The 17,675-nt window shown below is 45.3% G+C and overlaps 1 protein-coding gene across 10 annotated transcripts; it reads left to right on the top strand.

Moving 5' to 3' along the window:
• Positions 1 to 192: 192 nt before the first annotated feature.
• LOC120451346 lies at positions 193 to 17,667 on the top strand. Of its 10 annotated transcripts, XR_005616373.1 has the most exons (5): positions 193 to 256; positions 1,069 to 2,949; positions 11,744 to 12,086; positions 16,610 to 17,427; positions 17,504 to 17,667. XR_005616373.1 is itself a non-coding variant. In XM_039634928.2 (4 exons), the coding sequence occupies exons 2-4, from the start codon at positions 1,496 to 1,498 to the stop codon at positions 16,997 to 16,999; spliced, it is 2,187 nt and encodes a 728-aa protein (XP_039490862.1). In that variant the 5' UTR covers positions 193 to 256; positions 1,069 to 1,495; the 3' UTR covers positions 17,000 to 17,667. The 10 variants fall into 10 exon arrangements, 9 of the variants coding, with proteins under 9 accessions (XP_039490862.1, XP_039490866.1, XP_039490865.1 ...); XM_039634928.2 differs by having other exon boundaries at positions 16,610 to 17,667; XM_039634929.2 differs by having other exon boundaries at positions 208 to 261; positions 16,610 to 17,667.
• The last annotated feature ends 8 nt before the right edge of the window (positions 17,668 to 17,675 follow it).

The following is a 17,675-nucleotide window of genomic DNA, read 5'->3' as shown; positions in this document are numbered from 1 at the left end:
TGAAGTGCAGACTTTTCGAGTTGTGCCGCGTCACTCGTTTATCCAAGGCACCCACACTGGCGCACTCTCGTACACACACACGCGCACACGCACACAGACGTGCGGTCGTGTAGCAACAACAATGTTGAGCAAGGTGCGCTTAGCCGCGCTCTTTCGAATCTTTCTCTCCGTTTCGGTTTCAGTTCACTTCTGGCTCTCGTGCAAAGCGCATCGTACCGCGGACATATCGCATCCGCATCGTATTCGTAACGTATCCGTACTGTATCGTGTTGTATCCGAGTGAATGAGTGTGAGTGTGCCCGGGTGTGTGTGTGTGTGAGTGAGTGTGTGTCCGCTGCAATGGTCTTGGCTATTTGAAGCGCAAAAGTGCAGTATTTACTATTTTACTGTTTGGTTCACTCACTAATTAGAATACCCAAGAGATAACTACCATATTTTGGGGTTTTCCCAACGAAACGATCCAGTAAATTGGCAACCCTGTAAACTCATGCTCCCCCGCCTTGAAAATCGGTTCAGTGATTCGGTGATTTACGTGTGGGTGTGGGTGCAGTGCTTAAATAATACACGTAAAATTTATACAAATAAAGGCCGTTAAAAGATCGTAAACTCGAGATCCAGCTAGTGCCGAATTCAGTGCTGGCTAAAGTGAAACTTCTTTGTGCAAACAACAAAAACCGTTAATTGCCAGCGCCATTCTTTTAAAGTCTCCGATTTATAAAGAGTGTTTTCAGTGCCTATATGGTTTTACTCAAAGTCTTTTGTTTATCGTTTTACCCATATTGTTGTCAGTTTATCAGTATATTGATAATTATCTGAGTTGGGGAGCTTTTGTTAATTGATCTAACTAGCCTTAGGCATTCAAGTTCCCATCTTGCAAGGCCAAGACATAAAACCAATCCCCTTTCACTTTAAACGGCACAGAACCCAAGGATTAGATCGCTTATTCTTTTTCCCCAAGTAATGAACAATTAAATGGCTCGGTATTGTTGGTCGCAAAGTTTCCATTGGCCGTTGTAGAGGAGGTCCAAAAACAAAATAAACGGAACCCTTTCACTTTAAAATCCACAGAACCCCAAAGATCGAAAACGAGTTTCGCAAAAGAGCAAAGAGCCGAGCGGCCATGCCTATATTCCATATCGAATAACTGAATAGCCGACCAATAAAGTGTTACTTGGCACATCCAACAACCAACTTACAATATCCAGCATCCAACTAGCTCCGTTGCAGTGGCCTATATTCAAAATAGATCAGAGATCCACTCGCGAGGCAGGAGGAGATGTGGATGAGGTGGTGACGAGGAGCTGCGGAGGAGATCGCCATGTGAGAAGAGCAAAACTAGTTTCCCATTTGCGCGCTTATGCTAAGTAATAATAATAAATAAGCGCAGTAGTCTCTGGCTTGTCGTTCGAGAAGTGACCTAAAAATACTGGTTTCGAGTGCGGTTTTTGGCGTGAGAACGCGCAGCACAGCGAAGGCACCACCACCACCAGCACCAATGGCCACCACAGCCGCCGGATCAGCAGCCACCATCACCACCACCACCAGCACGGTGGTGGTGAAGCGGCCAGGACCACCAGTGCCGCCCAGGCCCAAAACAGCTGCCCAGATGGCCAATGGAGCTGGAGCTGCCCCTCCGATCATCCAGAAGAAGCCCACCTTCGTGAGCCAGCTGAGTGCAGTGGGTCGCACCTTGGTCTACAAGTCGCCAACGGTCAGTCTGCCCAAGAAACAGGCCCAGACACAGACGCCCACCACGGCGGTGCCAACTCCGCCGGTGAAGCCACTGAAGCTGCGCAAGGCACCGGATGTGCCCACGGCCAAGCCCAGGGATTCAATGACCTCGGTGGTCACGGTCAACCGTCATAACTCGATAAGCGTGATCGGGAGCAGCCCACAGACCACGCCCCGCAAGGACACACGCTTGAGCCTGGGTAAGGTGGACTTCGAAAGAGCTGGCCTGCAGCCGGCCAGTCAGCCACTTCCCAGACCACGGAAAATAGTCCAAGTGCCCGTGGCCACTCTGGATGTGGAAGACATCCCAGTGGTGGCGCCCAACCCATCAAACGGACTCTTCAGGAGATCAAAGACCACCCTGGACGGCTGTCAGAAGGAGGTGGCATCCTCCCCGCACAATGGCGGAGGATTCCTGTCCGGACGGACTGTGGAAATCAAGAACAATCTGAAGAACGCCGCCGAGCGTCTGTTCTCGGAGATAATCATCAACCAGAGCCAGAAGCAGGCTGCCACCGACACCACCATCATAACCAAGCACGAGGCCCTGAAGCAGGAGTCCGATGTCCTGGCCATCCAGTCCTCGGACAACTGCATGAGGATCAACGTGAATGGCGGCCAGACCAGCACCATGAAGAGCTCGATCAGCGTGGGCAACACGCCGCAAAAGAAGCAGGCCTTCCACGAGATGCTCATCTCGGAGCTGGCTGCCATGCGGAACAAGTCCTGCTCCCTGGAGCAGCTGCCCACCGCCACATCCCTCCCGCTTCCACCCACCACTTCCACGCCCAAGAGCTTGGCATCACGCAGGCGCTATAACTCCATAGATGATGCCGATACCGAGGACGTGGATGCGGACAACGTGGAGGATGCCGATGGCGACGTCGACGAGGAGGACACCCTCACCTATGCGGTCAACAAATCGCTGAAGGAGAACATTGGCAAGGACGGCTCGTCCTCGAGGAAGCGCTGCCCCTCGGGCTGCTCCACCGACTCCTCGCCGTACGGAACGGAGCGATCCCAGCGCATTCGCACCTCGGATTGGATCGAGGTGGGCGACAACGGAACGGCAGTCACTCTGACCAGCTGCCACATCAGTCTGGAGGACTCGGGCATGGAGGACGAGGAGCGGCTGGACGACATGTCCTCGGGAGTGGGCGACAGCTGGGACAGCGTCAAGGAGGCCGAGAGCGAGAAGCGTTCCCGCAACGGAAAACGGTGAGTTTCCAAATCAAATATAAATATAATTGCTTAATGCATAATTGTTGAAAAGAATAGCAAACGATGCTGTTGGGAACTAGGTACTTAAAATAGTTATGTATATAAATAATGTTCTTTCTAATGAGATTCGTTGAGAATTTTTAGTTAGCATCTATAAAAGTAGCTATAACATTATTTATTGCTATTGCCGTTCGCTTAATGTTAATGAATATCGAAATAAACTGCAGCCGAGGGAAAGAGGGAAAAGAAAACTTGACCATCAGTTGAAGATCTGTAAAAACGGCCTCATAAGTTGGAGGTCGTAATAGTTTCGAACTGAGCTCCACTTTGGATGATGATCGCCCATCGCGATCTCGTCGCTGAGCTACCGCAATTATTTCACCGAGTTTCGCTGGGCTCCATTGACATGGTTTTGATCGGCCGTGCGCATCCCACGGAATCCGCATACGAATCCAAGTCGGAGTCCCAATCCCGAGCACCTCTTCATCATCAGGTGCTCCATTGTTGTGCAGCTCGCATCCGAGTGAGATCTCTCACAGCAGCAGCGGGTTTGGTTTACATTAATTTATCTACGCTGACATCATTTCGAGTTGTGGCTTGCTGCCTGCTGCATGTTGCATGTTGCACATTGCACATAGCAAGTTGCATGTGCGAGCTTTTGGGCCCGATGCCGATTGCAATTGCAGCAAGTAGCCGCAAAGGCTTGCGATATTAACAATTTAAGTTTCTCGTTAGTATTTCAACGGCGGCTACAACAGCAGCAACAGCAGCAGAATCGAAGTGGCCAAAACCCGTTTGGAGGCGCTCTTTTACGACTCGAATTTGGATTTTTAGCGGGTACACACACTGGGCCTGGGCTTATATTAACATATAAATACAAATACCCGTGTGTATCTCCATACAGCCGTATAGATATATGGCTATAGTCCACTGGCAGTACGTGTTTGTCGCCGCAAAAAGTGATTATCGTGACTCACTTGGCTTGGCATTTGCGCCATACAACCATCGCCACACGACCAAGATATGTACTTCATATATCGTGCATATATGTATGTTCCAATATTTGCTTATTCACACGATTCATAGCTTTCATTGACTTCAATAGCCATCAGAATGGCCGAAAGAAGTCGCCACTACACTGGCAATAAATCACGGGCTTAAGTTCGCCGATCATGTGCGTTTCTTGTTAGAAAGTCGCAAAAGCCAGATTGAATAATAAAAACGATGGCAAATGATAACTTCAAAATGGTTAAGCTTCTGTTGTAACATAATTATTGAATATTCCACAAAACATAAATTGATTGTATTGTTTTTCTACCTTGGAGTTAACTCCAAAATTGGCACATTATACGAGGGAATTTCTATTATTCACTAAGTGTGGCTATAATGCGGGTAAAAATTTCAATTTTTCCATGCATTACACAAGCGCATTTCAATAGCGAAACGTATATAATTGAAATAGCTCGGTGCGACTCACTCTCTTCATGCAGGCATTTCTGCCGATAATAATAATAATGTATTTCACTTTATCTATTACTCTATTACTCACTCAATCAATGCATATTTAAACGAACACTGTCGAGAAGTCATTTCCTAAAGCGAGATGCAACTGCAAATTGCATCTTTCAAATGCCCGAACGTGTGGATTGGGTCTTATGCATACGAGCTGATTCACGGATAAGTATACGAGTATATCTATATCTATAGCTATTCCCATTGGCTGTGGCTAACTGTTGCAAGTGCAACGCAAGAGTTATAAAGTGAATTCCAATTCAATCAGTGCGATCCCCATGGCAATCGCAACCAGAGGGTTACAGATATTGCTACTTCGATTCCGATTTGCATAATGGTTGCCGTTATCAGAAATGCCTTACCGTTCTCCGTTCTCCGTTCTTCTACATGATATATATGGGTATATATAGGGGTATATATAGAATGCGCTTATAAAGGTCGTTAAAGTTGATGAAGATATTTCCCTGAGTTTATCTTTATGTGTGTGGCTGCATACCAAAAAATTTCATTCACCTTTTGTTTGGGGCCCAAAGAACACCGAGTCATGGAATATTTGGTTGAAAAACGAGCTTAATTGTCACCTCTGAGTGAGTGAGTGTTATTAAAAGCGAAATGGAATGCTTGCATGTGGTAATGTCTTGAATAACGACGACTGCAACTTGATTACTGCTGCGCTCTGCTCGTTGCCACCAATCATTTTCCAACATAATTTTTCTGGGAATTGCCAGGCGAATGAAAGCCAGCCACGAAATCGGACTGAGATTTACATACTCGTATCTTAGAAATGCAAGCCAAGCTATTGAGTGCCATAAAGGAAACAACACTGGCTTTTATTAGCTGCTACCTAAGTTCCATTTAAGATGGGTTTTAATAGTTCGGGCCAATAGCTCGTTTATTATGAACAAGTGATTAGCACTTCGAACCTAAAAGCTTTCACCAAAAGTATAAACATATTACATGAATAGCTATAATCCTTACAGACCTGTGACTTACCAATATCATAAATGGGTCTACATCTAAGTCAACGCCATAGAAACGAGGCGCAGTAACACCTTCAACTGCGATTAAAATCATGGCCGGTTCGGATTCCAATTCGGATTCAGAGCTGAGGCTTGAGTCTTGATGGCTGTCAGCCAGTCGGCAGTTGTAATTTCTGTGTTTGCCAAAGATACACAAGTCAGGTTTTTGAGGCTGTTACGAGTGTGAGAACCGTTAAAGTACGACAGGTGACTCGGCAAACTGCTGACTGACTGAATTTCAGTTGTTTCAGGTGAGCACTCATACTCGTAGTACTTCTGCGTAATATGCCTCCGTTTCAGTTGGCTAGCAGCTCACATAGTATCCCAAGATGATGCGACAGATAGCCAGAGTTCAACTACCCCTTTTGTTCTCTCAGTTATCAGGTCAATGGATCTTAAGCTCAGTGTTACCGCCTTTCAAAGAGAAACTTCTGGGCAATCTGGGCAACTCAACTCAGATGAACTCAGATCAACTCAATTAAGTGCATGATTAGGCGAGTGCAAGAGTAGTTGTACCAGAAACGCATGCCCAAATGAGTGTTACTAGTTTACAAGGTGAGGAGTATGGACCACAAACCCTGCCAGAAAGTGGCCAAAATACAACCCAGCGACTCGGCTGCAGAGAGCCACTATAAACTTGATTTTAGCGGAAAACAAACATGCGGAAAAGCAGCCTGCACCTGGAAGCCAAAAGTGGATGAAGTCTTGGACGCCACTCGTGAGTGTGGGCCGCCTGCCCGACTTGGCTTACATAAAGCCAAGACTCCGGACTCACACGTACATATGTTACAGTTTATGAACTAATGATATAATCTAGGCTGCAGCTTTAGGTAAGCACAAAGCACAAAGATAAGGCTAAACCAACATGTATTTATCTAATGCAGCTACTGATTTTATATAGAGCTGTTTGTAATGCTCTCATTGATAGCTTTTACTCCACTTGCTGTTTTCCAACTGTTTTCGAACTGAAACAAAGGGCATTTCAGGCGAATGGCTTCCATATGCCACCGCGTTGAGACCTCGTTTCGCATTTAATTTGCCCCCACTCTCTGCAGTCGCGTTACCTTATTTTGTTTAATTTTTAATGCCAACAACTCCACGCCACGCCACGCAGATGTCTGGCCAAAAATAGCAAATGGCAGTCTGAGCCAAGCTGGCGCAGATTTGTAGATTCGTATCTCAGGTGCGCGAGTATTGCCCAAGTTTCCTGTTCCGTTCGGTGGTCAAGTGGACGGATTTATTCGCTTTATTCACTTTATTCGCTTGTGGCTGCCACGCTGCCACACCGCCACGGCGAACATTTTACTTTCACATAAGGAAATTTTAATGGCACTTTGCTTTTCGCATTAGTCTGTTTTAATGCCCACGCCCTCGGATCGTAAAACTATGTAAAATGACGAAGTCTGTAGTAGACTTCTTGGTTATGATATAATGGTTTCTAGCCATATTATATTAGAATAATCACTTGACCCTTTCATTGTTTGAAAGCACCTTATAGAGGCGAATGGAAATACTTCGATGGTTTTAAAGGCAATTAATCATCAGAGCCCCTCTTTTCGTATTAATACGTGTATTTTTAATGGGATCAATAGCGTGTCTTGCATATTTTTCAATTCTCGAAAATGTCCCGCTCATATTGCGGTGCTTTCGCTTTTGAATCTTTGAGTCTTGGAGTCTCTGGGTCTTTGAATCTCTCGGTCTTTGAGTCTCTTAGTCTTTGAGCCTCGGAGTTGTTCAGTTTCTGGCTAACAAAGTCTCAGCAGTGGCCTTTGGCCGATATCGTGCTATATGTACGATAATAAGGTCTGAACACGGTGAATCTGCATAAATTAAGCCATTTGAAGAGCCAGTTGTAAGTGGTAAGTGGTAAGGCGGCCAATAACAAAGTTGCTTCGTTCTACTAATCAGGAAACCGAAATCAAAAATTTCGCTTTTCGTTGGATTCGAAAGAGAAACGCGCGACTAATCGTATGCTATGCCGCACAGCCCAATACAATTTATTTGGTTAACTAAACCGCTCTAGTCGCTGGCTCATTTGCATACTACCGCACTATTGGTTGTTATTTGTTTAGAAACTCCCGGTTAGAAAATAGAAATTTATGGGCCTGTGCGCTCAGTAGTTCGAATGAAAGCGAAAACGCTGTGATATGAGCGATTTTGCTACTGCCCCAAAGGTTTCTTCTGGTTTCCCCTTTGAGGGAGTGGCTCACGTAGAGGTGACAATACGTGAGTAACCGGCGATAATAACTCCCACAAGACCCTGCAACTTCTCACTTAATTTGCACCGGACTCAGCTCACCAGTAGTGCGTCTTTAAGACAGAAGGCAGAAGATTGGAGACTGAAGACAGACGACAGAAGACTGGTGACTGAAGATTGGTGACTGAAGACTGAAGACTGGCGACTGCTGACTGCAGATTGAAGACAATGGAAAACGATGCCTTATTAGAATGCGTGAGAAAGCCACTGGCTGTGAGAAACTGGAACCCGATTGCGTGTGAGCTGAGGCGGCGTTATTAGTCTTTACGCCGTGCCCTCATTAAACGGCTGAGAAGCGCCTCAGTCTCAAAGAACTGACCCAGAGATCTTCGCCAGCCATTTAAATGCCCCCTTTTATCACCTTCTCAGCCCGCCGAGTGCCATTTTGTTGGCCAAGGAAAGCTCATAAAATGCCAAGTGGTGAAATTTTTGGGTCACCCATTGGTATTATGATCACGTACATACGTACTATAGAGCCAGTCAGTCAGTGAGCCCAGTCGAGAAATCGCCATGGCGCTACTATAACACATAAATATGTATAAATAAATCTATTATATATCCTGCAATAAGCGTGCTCTGCTCCGATTCGCCACCTGCGCAATTGTCCGCATAATTTGGCCACTTCGGATGCACTTCTTCTGTGGGTCACAGCGCTGCGTGGATCCGAAGATGCCAAGATGCCAAGATGCGCTCCACCCGGTCTACGGTTTATATATAGACTGCCGCATTCCGCTGCACGATCCCAATTCGCTTTGGTCTCTTGCCCCGCACAAGGCTACAACTAAACAAAATTCAAATCATATAATGATAAAGAAAAAGTGCCGCAGTTGGGGTTCGAAACAAGACAACTTTGACGGCTGCATCACTCGACTCACTCATTTTGGGGCATTTCTGAATGGGAATGGGTATGGGAATAGGAATGGGAATGGGAGCGCTTCCTCTGCTATTGCCGGCTATACGGATTTGGATCGCCCTAAGGTCTCGTTGAGGAGTCGCCCGATTATTCCGTACATGATGTACTACAGAAGCGCGAGCGTGTTATTTTGTTATATCTATAAATATCCGGGGATGCGATGGTGACAGCGCCTTTACAGGGTGGTGCCCGGCTGGGGATCTTACGGATCCCTATGGAGAACAAGCTCCAGAAGAATTGGACAAAGGATCTGCATTGCTTACATTTTATTGGATTTTTCAAGGGCTTGAGGATCAGCATGGAACCTTATGTTTTGTTATGATAGATCATAGTCTGTTGTATATATATTTCTATCAACTTTCTCGAGTGCAGATACACCCTGTTTGTGGTTTGATTTTTATTAAATCAATTTGCTCATTTCTTATTTCTTATATATTTGTATTTGTATTATTTTTGTCTCGAATCCCATCATCATGCTCATCTCGAGAGCAGAGCGTTCCGTTCCGTGCTCGTGGATGCCGTGAATCTCGTGAATCGCGTGGCTTCGTGTCTCTGTTTGGCTGTCTTCAGTTTGGGCGGGGAATGGGGGCTCCTTGGGGCTGCTCTCTGGGGGATTCGGTGCTCGGGGACTTGGTTGCTCCAATGCTGAATGCTCAACGCTCCAACGTGGCCGAAAGTGGCAGCATTTAATTTTTAGTTGCACGCGAATTTCGCAGCGAAACAAACAATATATCCACGCCAAACGGAACTAGGAAACACAGATTATATGTTCATTTTTCCCATACTGTTTGTTCAAATCGTGATTTGTGAGTACGCGCTGAATCGCAGACCCTTTTAATGACAATGTTTACGCAGCTGTGTGAATTCTTCAGATAAAAATGACAGATTAGCAAACCAAATTAGACATGCTGCGTTGCGAGTAGTAAAAAAAAATAATCATATCTCTATATTCGCTGCCATTGCTTCGCAAATAAATAAATACCAGAAATACAAAGATTTCGTGTTGATTTGTGTGTTGTTCGAAATAAAAATATGTTGCCGCAGTGTTTTTCTTTGTCCAATGTGTTATTACTTCACAACATCATCGGCTGTTTGAAAAGTAACAACCTGCGGATTCGTATGATATCCATGTGTTTTCATTAACCGACATGTGAGACATTTAGGATATTTGTAGTCACACCACCCACGTTTGTATAAATCATATTCGTTGACCTCCAGCCTCGCCCTGCGCTTTTCCCCATGACGTAATATCGGTTCGATACTAAATCCAAATCTATATCCAAATCGAATCTATTATTATGATTATGATTCTTTGTTTAAATGCTAGTTGAAAACACAAATGCTTTTCCAAATATGCGCCTTAATTAGACACCAATTGAATGGGAATATAGAGCTTCAGCATGTGCTGACTGATTCAATTCAATTCATATATTCGCATATTCAAAATAGTCGGACGTGTGGGTCGAAAATAGATGAAAGGTGTTGACTATGGCTATATTGTCGGCCAGCCCTTTGAAATAATGTAGAGCCAGCTGCGTTTTATTTAGCCAAACGACTTGTTAATATGGGCACATAATAATCAGGTGGATTGCACCATATGCGTAGATTTATTTAAGGTATCACCAAACATTCCTTCTACTAAAATCTCTAGATATTATATATTTCTTAATAGTACAAGGTACACCAAATTTACTGTGAGAATTGGGCTGTTTTCATGGCGATTATCTGCCTCGTAGTCTCCATTACGTTCAAATGAAGTCACAAACCAAATTACCTCTTGCATTGACCACGTTTTTGCGACTATATTATGGCCTTTGATGCCACTGACTGACTGAACTGAGTGTTTAACAAATTTTCGAACTCGTTTGCTAGCATTCTAAAAGCCATAAGTTGATGGCCTTCGTGTCTGGTTTCTTCGACGAATGGAGTTGTGCCTGCATTATGTACATATCTTTATATTTTCGCATACCCGGCGATACATGTTCTCATGTATCTTTGTACACACGAATGCAGGAATGCCTGTGCTAATATTACAGATTACAGATTGAGATTGAAAGGCCAATCTTTCGAGAGCTGGCGATCTCTATCTGTTCAAACTACAAATTACAATTACTTTGTTCGCCCAACTATTTGTAATGATTTCCCAAGGCAGGTTTCAGATTCTGCCTAGCCATGCTGTGCTGTTAATAAAGTTTTTACTACAATCTACTACATTATGTGTACTATATTCCTTTCAATTCACTTAGCAGCTTATGTCACGTCGTTCTCTCTGAAAATAACCCAAATAAGCCATAACACTTGCTGTGCCTAACCAACATCTGATAATATCCCATGCCGCAAGTTCCATCACCGCATCCAGTGTTCTATTTTCCGTTCGTGTGTTCTGTTCTCTGTTTTCTGTTGAAACCGAGGATAATGCGTTGAATCCAAGGAGTTCTTGCCTCACCAGCTTTCTCGCTACTGCGATATGATATCTAAACGATCCAACTGTCCTTTTCCCCATCGGAAACTTTGCAGCTAATGTCATAAGGAGTTTCACAAAGCCAACGAAAATGTCCGAGGACCTGGACGAGCTCTTCCTGTCGCCCATTCCGGCGCCCTCGGCCGTGGAGCTGCAGCAGTGCATCCTGTTTGGCTTCCGACGGCGCCTGCATCCCGCCCAGATCTTCGAGGAGTGCCGCAACGCCTTCGGGCCCTTCTGCCCCAGTGCGCAGTACGTGGCGAAGTGGTGCCAGCGCTTCCAGGACGGCTTCTTCAACCTGGACGAGAAGGACGACGAGGAGCTGAGGATCGGGCGTGGTGGCACACCCACGACCTGCAGCGATTACGATGATGACAGCGATTGTGGGGAGGCGACTGTTCTGCCCCTGACCCTTAGAGAGATGATCCATCGCAGTGAGGAGGAGGAGGAGGATGATGGTACTGATGGTTTTGAGAAGGAGAGTGGTCATGTGATTGGTTATTGGCAGGGTTATGGCTATTTGGGTGGCAAGCAAAGGTACAGTTGGGCTGGAAGTAAACTGTATGTACGTTACCTAAGTTTCTACTCCACACTACTGACCTGTGTCTTCTCTAATCTTCTCCTTGCAGTGGAAACTCGGTCTGCGAGCTGCCCCCGCTACCAAAATCTCTCATTGGCTTCAACAAGCTGTTGTGCTCCGATTCGGGACTCCTGAGTGATGTGGAGGGAAACAATAACAGCAGCGAAACAAACCGAAAACCAAACGACACTCACGCTGGGGAGATCCAGGATACCAAGGAGCATGCCAGTGATAGGTCACTGCCTGGCTCGCCGAACGGAAACACATCCACAGCACCAACTGCGGCCAAATCCGAGGCCAAGTCCCCCAGCTTATCCGCCAAAGGAAACCCCCAAGTGGTCGAGGCGGGCAGCACTCTGGATGCCCAGATTGCGACGCTGCGGAAGGAAATGGTGAGATCTCAATCATATTTTACTCGTATTGTAGTTGGGATGAAAGCGGGTGCCATATATAACTTAAGTACTCGGTTTATATATTGGAAAGTTTATGGGCATTCCTTGTAAGTATCTGCAGAATGCCAAAACACCTTACTTTCTCGGTGAGAGACTTACTGACTCAGTTTGGCACTAAAGTATTTCACGACATTTGCATCTTTAGCGAAACAATTTAATCGCTCTGTTCGGCGGTCAAAAACCAGTTGTGTGTCGAAGTGACGAGCCAAGTTATTTTTATTTGAATGCTGTCACTCTGATGCTGATGCCGAAATATAACACACTTCTCCAGGGTATCAGCTGCATTTGGAAGTGAACTTTATTGACCCGCCTGCCAAATGCCTAATACCTAATGGCAAACTTCTGCGGCGGGCCAAAGTTGCTAAAATGTTGGCTAAATGTTGGCCAAACCTTTCACATTTAATTTTGTGGCAGTGGTACATATACCGATACATATACAACTAGATAGATTCCATGGCATTATGGAACCTGGTAAGAACCTGTTTAATACCCGCTTGGGCGTAGGTGTAAGTAGTACCCCCCCACAATTTAGGAGCGGCCACTTCGGTGGTATTGTCTCGGATCGGATCGGATCAAATCAAAAGCAAAGTCTTCTGTGTAGAAAACGCTGACTTTTCGTGCTGCTCCGATTTAGACGTCGATCTGTGGCGGCGCTGAACAATTGCAAATAAATACTAAATTGTGCACCATTTAAAGCATTTTGCGCAATTTGCATGTCTGCTGCATTGCACAACAGCAATATGGCTTTTAAGACGCGGTCGCGACTTTTGGGCGCAAATCGAATATTTGTGGGCCACACTTCCTGTGTAACTATTACTATGTAATATGATTGTAACACGCATTTCACGCGAGTGGTTCTATTAGCCCGCACTTTTCGCTACCACAAAGCTTAAATCCAATGACACTTTAATTGGTCATTGTATTTGCCCAACCGTTTGCGATTGTATGTGCTATTTCTGCGGGGCATTTGAATCTATTCGTTGCCACAATATCGCCGCGCTTTTGTTTATCTAACTCTACCGGGTCTTAGTCACTTTTGAGCCAAGTTGGGCGCCAAAAATCTGGCCAAAATGCCATCAGGCGAAGATAGACGCATGCCGTTGAAAGGAAAACACTCGTTTCTTGGAAAAATAGATCCGAATCAATGGGGAAGTGATTTTTGGTTTATTTTGTAAAATAATTACCAGCACCATTTGTTAGGGTATCGCTGTGCTGACCTATCTGAACTATCTTTCCTTGGTTTTCGCAAATGTTTCGGTTTCGGTCTCGGTCGGTTGATTAACGATTCAAGCTCTCTGATCGCTCAGTTCGGTGGGTGTGTAAGCCAGTAAGTATGGGTATGGGTATAAGTTCGGTGTGTGAATGTGTTTTTTATTTTGCAATTATGCTAGTTGGCCGCTTTTGCTTTTGCTTTTGCTATTGCTCCGCTGTGCTTTTGCTTTTGCTTTCGAATGCCGCACTGGGCAGAGATTGAGTGGTTAGCCTTCTTGGTGAACCCAAGTTACTGATATGCATTGTTCACTCACTCACTCCCGTATTTGATATAAAGCCGCTTTTACTCACTCGATACATTGTACACGAATTGAAAGTAAATATTTGCCGAAGGTCAGTGCGGTAGTGGGTTATTATTGGGTTATTAGATCGGCTTTCAGTCGGGGGCACAATGGGCTTTTGACGTGCCACCTATAATGCGATTATCCATTCTACAGAAGCATGCTTTTCCTACCACAATTAATGATTTAACATAAGCTGGAACAAAGAAACGGATGTTTGTACAAGTTCAATTTGATTAGCTGCCTACCTTAGACCTACAAGTTGTATATATTTCTGGTATGGCTCTTGTAACCCCAATTGCAATTATTCCTTGGCACAGTCGCAGAGCTTGAAACCCTACCTTATATCCCCCATATTAATAGATGATTGTCAAGTCAAATTACGCTCAATTGTTAGAGCCGCCATTCCCAGCGCCATCAGCGGCACCATCTCTAATGTGAGCAACGATGAAAATGAAGTAATAAACCCGGTTAATGCAACACAACGCATCGGGGAGAAATAAACCCGAGTCGTGCCACAATGGGAGAAAACAGGAGTACGACTAATCAGCGCATGCGCAGCCATTAAGCCAGGCAATCCAGCAAACTGGCAAACTGGCAAGCTGGCAACTTGGCAATCGGGCAAGTGAGCAAGTAAGCAAGCGAGCAAGTAAGCAAGCGGGCAGCAAAGCAACAAAGCGGGTCCGCTTCAGCTAATTTATGTTGCCAGATACCTCGGTTATGGCAGCAAATTAAATTTATGAACGAAAAAAGGCATCAAAAGCAAAAGCAGGCAGCTAAGTAACTAAAGAGCCAGCGGACAGTTTGTGAGAAGAAATGCATCAATGCATGAAATGGATTTTTACGGCTTACATAAAACGGCCTTGAACACCAAACTCCGGGCCCGGCATTCTTTCTCCGGCTCCCAGATCGTCGACTGCCGATTAGGCCAAGTTTCAAGTCTAGAGTCTCACATCTCGTATCTCAAATCTCGCAGAGCGTCTGCAAAGACTTGGCCAAGAAATACCCCCATTTGTGGCTAATCGCTTCTCACTTGTTCCACTTTATTTGGCACATGCGAACCGAGCTCAGTTTATCAGACCGCGAACATGACACGCCAACCTCTTGCCGAGGGCTCTGCCACATACTACTCGTATAAAGATACTCATTCGTTCTGCAATCTTTAGTTGTTTAGGTTGCTTCATTTGCCTACCTAGCGAGTTAATTAAATCTGTGGGGGATTAACTCGTAAAGAAGCCTTACGGATCTGCCTTTAAAATCTGTATCTACTGATATACAAGCTTCTGTGCAAATCATCGATAGATGGCACTCGCAAATGTCTGGATCGCTAAATGGCAAACCATCTGGGATGCTCCATTCCACCAGCTAATTGCTGAAATTCCTGCCCGTTTCCTGATCTTCCGCATTTCACGAAAAGCGGCACCTTTTCCACTGCCGAGTTCACGCATCGGTGCAGAAATGTTTGATGTGAGCTGAATGGCTTCGCGGCTAAAGATAGAACGCGCCAGTATTTATCTTGGATCTTGGGCAGATCCGTGTGTCCATATGCAACTATATATATATATATATACACTGATTTATGCAGCAGGGCGGTGGCAGCCTTGTCTGGCATTTGCAGCGTTCATTGCCATTTGGCGCTGTTGCATTTACAGTACAGATACTTTTAGGGCTTCTGCTTGTGTCAAAGCCTCCTACCAACTACCCCATACCACTCATTATAAGCACTTTCGAGCAGCCACAAAGCAATTTTAGCGCAAAGGGCTTAGGGCTAATTAAATTGTCAACTACACGTATCGATTCGATTTATGACAGCATTCAAATTCCGAAATCTAGAGAAAGTGACAGCTGTAGACAAGGAAATACATCACTTCTAATCAAAATGCGTTGCTAATCAACTGATTGACCCACTTATGCCGAATCTGTGATCTGCACTTTGTGCCCAAGTTGGCTAATGGTATTAGCACACTTCTATGTAGATCGACTTCCACGGATAACCCTGGCAGTATGTTAATCTGCAACTAATTCACATTCGACCCGAGGCGACGCCCCCGCCAAAAGTGGCGAAAAGCCGAAAGGTTTTGCACAGCCGGCATTAATCTGGCAAAAACTGGCACACACTTAACACGGCCAACAGCAAATGGGTAAAAAGTAGAAACTTAGATGGGCAGTTTGCAGCGGAGAACACGTAGATACTTCCTCATTGTTGAGAAAGTTGAGGAAAAGCGGAAAATTAGCCGATGCAGAAGTATTGAATATTGAAGAAGAAACCTCAAATGACTAATTGCCTACCGCATTCTAGACGGAAGTGAGGAAAATGGAGTTTTGTGGTTTTTCTGGACCAACGGCCGCAAAGGGAAAGCTTCTTCGGATCACTTAAAAAGCCATAAAAAGGTGTATAAATATTTGAATAATTTAATCTATTTAAAAAGGCAGTCAATTTGAATTTGCTTTCGCAGTCAATCTGCATGCATTAGTAGGCCAGGTGGGAGTTGGTCTTCAGCGAAAACGTTGGCTTGAGCGGATTTGGTTAATACCACGATGCTGCGATGCTGCTGCTGTTGCAGAAAGTTTTTCTGCTTTTCTTTTGGCGCGATATTATGCCGCGATATTAATTGACAAATGAGATTTTTCCTTCCTACTCGACAGCGACAGGGGAACTTTCATTTTGACCACAAGCGTCATGCCACGAAAATACAGGCCTAAACTAAGAGTGGACATGGATATTGGGATTATTCATGGCCGGCCCGGCGATATATATTTCGGATAAGCCAATCTGAATCAATAAAATGTAAAGTAACTATATTGCAGAGATAAATCAACGGGCTACACCCACACAGTATATTACTAAGTAACTTTCAAAGTAACATAAATCGAATGAGTACTAATACAGTTCTCGCCTTTTCATTCCAGAACGGACTGCGTCAACTAGATCTCTCGTTGTTGTCACAACTGTGGGTGCTTAACGAATCGATCCAAGAGTTCCGCGCCCTGATCGAAGATCAGGAGAACGAGGATGAGGACGACGAGGTGGAGAATGGCAACGAGTTGGACGAGGAGGGCAACAGCCGGGTCTCCTCGTCCATTGAGTCGGTGCGTTTGGAGGGCGGTGCGGATGCAGATGCCATGTCGAAGCATCTGGGAACCATACCAAAGGTCATAACGACGCAGCCAAAGGTGCTGAGGGACAAGGACCAGAAGCCGGTGCCCAGGATGCGGAGTGCCCCGCCACCACCACCTCCAGCCGTGCTGCAATCCTCCTCCCTGGAGCGAAAACCGCCGGCTCCGTCACGACCCACATGATGTTACCTCTCGGACTTCCTCGCCGGAGTCAGGATGGTCATGTGCAAGGCGATCGTGAGCGATGTGCCCGTCTCCGCCTCCGCCTCATCCGCATCCGCATCTGCGTCTGCGTCCGCGTCCCTTGGAGGCGGCGATGGAGCCCCGCCGAGCTGTTTGGGCAACCAGAGTGGCCTGGTCCAGGCATAGTTTTAGTTGATATATCCGATAATGAAGGTGTACGAGCGATTACGAGCGAACTGATCCAAATTCTGGGTGCACTGGCAGCAGTACTCGAAGTGCCCACAAAAAGAATGCAGAATCCAGATGCGAAGCCTAGATTATCTGCTGCTTACCTCAATTATAGGAAGACCCAACATAATATGTATATGTAATTGGTAGAATTCGTAAGACCAGCCTCTGTGGTTAGGAGTCCTTTGTGATCTTCAGTTGTAAGTTTATTGTACATTTTTATCTTGTGGTTTGGGCTGATGGGTTTCACCAATAACATTTGTTTTTGTTTAATAGCCTTACTCGTTAAGCTTAGCTCTCGAATGCTGTGTATCCTGGATCGTTCTGCGGATCCTGTGCATTTGACCAGTAACATTTGTATATAGCGATTTTCCTGGCTAGCTGCTGAACATTTTATAAACCTAACGAAGAGCATAAAGAATAAAAAAAACTTGAAAGAAGCACTGTG

The sequence above is a fragment of the Drosophila santomea genome, chromosome 3R (assembly GCF_016746245.2).
Source record: "Drosophila santomea strain STO CAGO 1482 chromosome 3R, Prin_Dsan_1.1, whole genome shotgun sequence".
Lineage (NCBI taxonomy): Eukaryota > Metazoa > Arthropoda > Insecta > Diptera > Drosophilidae > Drosophila > Drosophila santomea.
Note: the sequence above shows the minus strand (reverse complement) of the source record. Positions and strands in the feature narration are given on the sequence as shown.

Coding starts and splice junctions, on each gene's coding strand:
- LOC120451346 (XM_039634928.2), top strand. CDS start 1,496: ATGGCCACCACAGCCGCCGGATCAGCAGCCACCATCACCACCACCACC. Junction 2,950..11,743: donor CGTTCCCGCAACGGAAAACG/GTGAGTTTCCAA, acceptor TTCTCCTTGCAG/TGGAAACTCGGTCTGCGAGC. Junction 12,087..16,609: donor CGACGCTGCGGAAGGAAATG/GTGAGATCTCAA, acceptor TTTTCATTCCAG/AACGGACTGCGTCAACTAGA.